The sequence below is a fragment of the Nerophis ophidion genome, linkage group LG11 (genome assembly GCF_033978795.1).
Source record: "Nerophis ophidion isolate RoL-2023_Sa linkage group LG11, RoL_Noph_v1.0, whole genome shotgun sequence".
Classification (NCBI taxonomy): Eukaryota; Metazoa; Chordata; class Actinopteri; order Syngnathiformes; family Syngnathidae; genus Nerophis; species Nerophis ophidion.
This window is the reverse complement of record NC_084621.1, coordinates 49,773,176-49,779,642: the sequence shown is the minus strand read 5'-3', so window position 1 is coordinate 49,779,642 and position 6,467 is coordinate 49,773,176. Positions and strand designations below refer to the sequence as shown.

Genomic DNA, 6,467 nt, shown 5'->3' with positions numbered 1-6,467 from the left:
TCCCCACCCCTTCCGAAAGCTGGCTGTGCAAATGGAGCGCGGAGGGGACTGTGAAATGTACACACCTGCCTTTTCCACCATGATATTAGACATCATTGTTGCCAAAGAACGTGTCAATGCATATTAGCTGAACCTGCCAAGCCTTGACTGGTCATCCCATTAGTGTTAGTCTAATTTGGACTTGGCCATGTCACATAAACTGTCTTTTCAGCATAAAAACACATAAGTGAATATATTTGCATACAGTATTTTTGTTTTTAACCTGTTTTCTATTATTTTCAATTGTGTTATGGCTACAAAATAGTTTTGAAGCAACTCCGACCCTTCTCTGCTTCACAAAACCTTTGATGACCTTTTGTCAATTTTTCATCCTTTACTCCTGGCTGTGTAAAAAAAGCAGCGGCCATTTAAGTGGCACAGATTTATGCACACATATTTTTTTTTTACCTCACAGTCAGTCCGCTCAGTTTACAAAGCAGTCAAAGGATGGAAAGTCACAGCTTTCGTCCTTCTGCCTGACGAGGTCATAACTTAGACGTGTTTAAAGTCATCAAAACATTGGTCACTTTTGTAAATTATAACACAATGACAACACACTTTTCACTCAAATAAATAAATAAAAATCTTACTCCATAAACTTTACAAATATATAAATTGCCTTTATTGCTTTTCCCCCAAAAAATGTTTGCAGGCAGAAAATAAATGCGTTTTGGACATATATTCTTACTATAAATTGTTCCTCACATGTTCTTGTAATATATATATATATATATATATATATATATATATATATATATATATAAATCAGTAGTGAATTATTTCATAAAAGGAAAACCATGTGTAGTTTTTCAAGAACATGCATGTGAGGAACAATTTATAGTAAGAATATATGTCCAATACGCATTATATATATAACTCTAATATTTGAGAGTCACCTGCTTTTAATTAACAAGTTGACATTTTCTAAAAGTTGTAAACAAATTGTACCATTTACTCATGGTAATGTAAGGATTTATTGACTCTGCAGGGTAAATAATGCTTTTGTCTCCTGCCTATAGAGGTCGCTGTAATATAGCTAAACAAATGTGATTTAGGCAACTAATTCATTTAGCCACAGGAACAGTTTACTAATTATTCGGGAAATAAACCCCACAAATTTAAAATTGAAAAAAAAAGAAAAAACACCCCAGCTAAGGAGATGCACACAGAAGATATCGTTTTAATGTGTTTTTAGTGGAAGGATAATTCACGCAAAAAAGTTTAAAGTGATGCATATTGCAAGTGCCAATATTAAAAAAAAGAATGAAAAAATAAATAAAACGTGCATCCACAACACAGCTGTTTTTTCCCATTTTAAACCCAACGAATGAATCAATACATTATTTTGATGACCAAACCAGCAACAGTCTACTAATCATTATGAGTCTCTGCACATATGACAGCATCCCAAACACACACACACACATACACACACACACACACACACATATATATATATATATATATATATATATATATATATATATATATATATATATATATATATATATATATATATATATAAATTATGTATCTTTGGATCGACTTTTCCCTCTGACAGATTAGATTTTAACCATTTGATTTTGTTTGGACTGGGCGTTCCCATATTATTACTTAATGACCTTCCCAGCTGCTCCTGTCCATTTACTGTCACCAGAAACCATCTGGACACTTATTAGCACCTCAATGGTTTTCCTCCCAAACTTGAATACAATTAGGCAGGCAAGCCAATGTTTTCCTTTTCCTTTAATTCCCACCCACATGATATAACATTAATAAATAACTAGTTGGTTGCGAATTGCGATAATAATAATAACAAGAGTAATAATAATAAAAATAATAATGATAATAAATAGGTTCATTTTGATTTCAATATTTAGTTTATTAGGCAAAATATACGATCTGGACAAATTCCTTCAACGTTTCCTATTTACAAATTTAAATCACATGATATTTACATTAAAGAAAATACACCAAACACAAGGTATTATAATAATAATAATAATAATAATAATAATAATAAAAGAAAACGCCCACCAAAAATGCCCCAATCTGCGTGGGCATAGGTGTACAGATATAGATTAACATTATAGGCGCGATTAATGGTCTTCACAACAATAGAGGAATAATCCATCCATCCACAGGATATTACCAAATAACGCCATTTGCTCTGTTCCAGCTGCAAAGGCTGAATCACAGTTGTTCATTGTCCTTAATAAGGGGTGTACAGTCTTTTTGTGTTTGTTTTTTTTCAAACACCAAAAAATAAAAAAAATAAAGATAAACAATTAAGCCGAAGAGAGCGCAGTGAGGACCAGTTGTGTGGCGTCTTGTGGACTCCTTGTACTGGAAGGCAGAGATGATCTAAATAAAGAAAACATGAATGTACATTATTAATTATAATGGTGATCAGTATCTAATAATAGTAGTTTTAGTAGTAGAAATTATAGTAATAGTAATAATAATGATAGTATAGTAACAATAATAACGTGGAAAATCATCCTTCTCTCAATGCTGCCTCAAATAATGAATCAATTTCTAATCCAAATATTATTTATATTCCACATTAGGGAGTAATGGGGGGTTATTTTGTACTTGAAACAGAGGTAAAGCTTTTCTTTTTTTTCCCCTTCCCTCTTTCTGTGAGAGCGCTCCCCCGGGCTCCGGGGGACTCCCAGGGGTCTTTAGCGAAAGCACAGCCCAGACAGAGCCCGTTTTACTCGGTGACTTGATAAGTAGCCACACTATCCCCGCAGGGGGAGGAATTAAAGGGGGTGTGGGATGAGAGTCAAGACCCCTGTCACTCGCCAAGCAAACTGTGCTTTATTTATATGACTCTTTTTTTTCTTCTTCTTCCTATTTAACTATATTTGCTGGGGTAGATATAGCGGGGGGTGTATTATTCATAATTCAAATGTATTAATTAGACACATTTTTTTTTTTTTCGTGCAAACAATATTTTTTTATAGCAACATTTAAAAAAATACATTTTGCTAATTAAAATAAATCATGAATATTAAAACTTAAATAAGAACGTACCTGTCATGGATTGGTCGAAAAGAAGGCTTGAGGGTGGGTGTTGGAGGAGACTCAGATCTTAGACCATTTTCGTGTTCTATAAGGGAATAAATAATATACAATATTCACAACACTTATTTTGTGTCACTACAATTATGATTTTTTTTTTCTTTTTTTTAGCAGATGTAAAATATATCAAAGTCGTGTACCTATGTGTTTGGGGCTGTCCATGGGGGGCTTGCTGTCGTGGCCGAGGGCCACCGCAGCTGCAGCCGGGGACACCACCACTGACGTCGGCGTGGGCTGCTGCTCTCGGGCCGCCTGCAGGTGTTGGTTCTGGTTCTGGTTCTGATGATGGTGTTGGTGGTGGTGGTGATGATGGTTCCCCTGCAGGAAGGACCTGACGTTGAGCAGGGAGTTCTGACCCAGAAAAGCTCCGTTCGTCCAGTTGTGGAACTTTCCAATCTGGCACGTGTACAGTCCGTGGCTGGGGAGGAAGGCCGGGTGGGTCTGGATTTGCGCGTGGGAGGGGGTCACCGGACCCGAGGGGGAGGTGGGTTTCTGGGATGTGGAGTCCGGCGCGGTGGCGGTTTCTGCCAAGGACCATATTTTGGGTTTATTGCTAGAGGGCAAGGGGAAGCCTCCAGGTGGGGACAGAACTCTCGTGGTGATGTTGGGGCTTTCTAATTTGCAGCCTGCGTGGGCGGAAATTTTGGTTTTGTCCAAGGCCTCCTGGGCCTGCAGGGTAAAGGCCTGTCGTTTCTCCAACGTGTCCTGCAGCTCCCCCGCGCCACCCCCATGGCCCCCCTCCGTGGACTTATCGTCGTCGTCCTCGTTGCTCTGATCCCCGTCGTTATCGTCGATTTTGTCGATGTCTATGCTCTCCAGGTCGATCTCCTCGTCGTCCTCGTTCTTCTCGGCCTCGTCCCCGCTGCCGAACAAGTTGCCGTCCTCGCCGTCCTCCTTGCTCCGGCTGCCCCACGTCACCTTGTTCTCCTTCTTCAACCTCCGCCTGGCGTTGGCGAACCAGGTGGAGACCTGGGTCAGGGTCATCTTGGTGATGATGGCCAGCATGATCTTCTCGCCTTTGGTGGGGTAAGGGTTCTTCCTGTGCTCGTTGAGCCAGGCCTTAAGGGTGCTGGTGCTCTCCCGGGTGGCGTTCTTGGGCCTGGCCGGGTCCCCGTACTGGAACTGGCCGTACGGGTAGAAGGCAGGGGAGGTGTGGGCCGCGAAGCTGGCAGGATGCACGCCAGGACTGTCCTTCAGGTCGTATTGGGATCCCTTTGGAAAATGTATATCAATATGTCAGTTTTTTTTATGTATTTATTTGTTTAAATCTGCTATTGTCTATAGTTATTGTCTGTAAATATTAACTCCATAATTACTCTGTAGAGTCAGACAACAATGTCATTAAAGGTCTGTCAGATTTCCATCCAGTCTCCTGGACATTGAATATTGTGGAGTGTTTTTTATTTTTTTTATTTTTATACAAGTCTTTTTTAATTGTTTTTATTTCTGCTTTTATGTATTTTATTTGGGTTTTATTGTTGTATGGATTATTTTTCCCTATTTCAGATCCCCCTGGGTCTGAAATAAAATGACTTCTACTACTACTGTGTAATTAGTAGAACCAACTTTTACAGTTTGTGTGTCAATTAGCCATTTGTATTATTATTTTTTCCAGTTAAAAATAATTTCCTTTTTCTAAACAAGTCATTTCTGAAACAGCCTCCTGAACAATTTCCCCACTTTCTGCAGTTTTAATAATGCATATGACATCATTCCTAAAAATGTCCCAGTCATATTGTCTCTTGAAGTATTTTTCTAATTTAAATTTTCAAATGTAAACCATATTAAACTATTGTTTTTCGATGTCCCTGGACTAAATATAATATCTGATATATTCTGGCTAATTTATTATCCAATCCAATCCAATCCAATCCAATCCAATCCACTTTATTTGTATAGCACATTTAAACAACAAAATGATTCCAAAGTGCTGCACAACAATATTAAAAACAACATTATAGTGCATTGTCCTAAATAAATTGTTTTGGGTGTGTTAAATTATGAATCATGGCAGTAAAAAATAAAAATAAAAACATTTATTGTAAAATGTTATGTTGAATCTTCATGCATAATAGTGTGTTAAGTAAAAGGCAAGTTTTTTTACAGAACAATTTTAAATTATGAATCTTGACAAATAATATATATATATATATATATTGTGTTTAGTAAAAGGCAATTTTTTTTATAGAGCGCAATTCGTACAAGAGACCTTTCAAAAAGTAATTATAACAGTTACAAGAAGGCACATGAATACAAATAAAATCGCCACAGCTAAATACAAACATGCACAACTACATGTTGGTGACTTGTGTTGATTAAATAATTGAATACTAATTTTCTCTTCGTTTTTTTATCATTTGTGAAGGAATAACAGAAAGGAGAAGTTTTTGTTTTTTTTAATCTGTCACACACTTCAGATTTTTATGTCACACACACCTCAGACTTGTATGCAGTTTTACACAAATACCTCCTGCATTGTAATCCATTTAGAACTGCAGGAAGTTCAATTTATAACAACAACGTTTTAAAACTTACCATTTGTGAGAAAAGTGCCAGGTCCGCGCTGGTGTAAGGTAAGAACGCACTGTAGTTGTGCGCGTACGGGTTGGCGTACATGCCCAGCACGGACGTGACCGCCGCCGCGGTGGCTGTCGGACTGCCCCCGATTTCGGTGCTCCCTCCACGGGAAGAAGGCGTCAGCACTCCCGGCCTGTCGCTCCCGTACACCGCCTGCGAGGCGCTTAAGTACTGCGGGTAGCCTAGCTGTGGGAAAGACATGTTCCACCGCCGGGTTGACGCACAACTCGGAGCGTCCACAATCTATTTTAAAAAAGTGGAAAAAAAACAACAAACCGAGGAATAAAAAAAATAAACATAAAAAAGAAGCGAGCGCTGCTGTGGCTGACAAGCAGAGGAAACACTTCGCTCTTTTTTAAATCTCGGCTTCCTCTCTCTGGTTTTTGGGGGGGTTGCGCAAAAGTCCGCTTGGATGTGATGTGATCACCAATTGCGCACAGACTGACGGGCCAGGCCCTGAGGTCTCCAGGCTGATCTCTCAGATACAATTTGAAGTTGAAGCTTTGATTGGCATCCTCTACTTGAGCCGACAAGCTCCTCCTCGTTTGGAGCAATGTGGGATAATGTGAATATGGAGTGAGCGCACATTGGCTGAGGCCTCTCTCTCTCTCTCTCTCTCTCTCTCTCTCTCTCTCTCTCTCTCTCTCTCTCTCTCTCTCTCTCTCTCTCTCTCTCTCTCTCTCTCACACACACACACACACACATACACGCTCTCCGCCCGTGTTTGGACTTATTGTATGTTAAATGTTCAAGCTTTAGAATCC

At 39.0% G+C, this 6,467-nt stretch overlaps 1 protein-coding gene across 1 annotated transcript; it reads right to left on the bottom strand.

Annotated features, from left to right (window-relative positions):
• Window positions 1–1,900: 1,900 nt before the first annotated feature.
• Window positions 1,901–6,255, bottom strand: irx1a (iroquois homeobox 1a). Its single transcript, XM_061916193.1, has 4 exons — window positions 5,662–6,255; window positions 3,267–4,338; window positions 3,079–3,154; window positions 1,901–2,403 (listed from the first exon to the last, which is right to left on the bottom strand). Exons 1-4 carry the CDS (start codon window positions 5,902–5,904, stop codon window positions 2,328–2,330), a joined length of 1,467 nt encoding a protein of 488 aa, XP_061772177.1. The 5' UTR covers window positions 5,905–6,255; the 3' UTR covers window positions 1,901–2,327.
• Window positions 6,256–6,467: the final 212 nt, after the last annotated feature.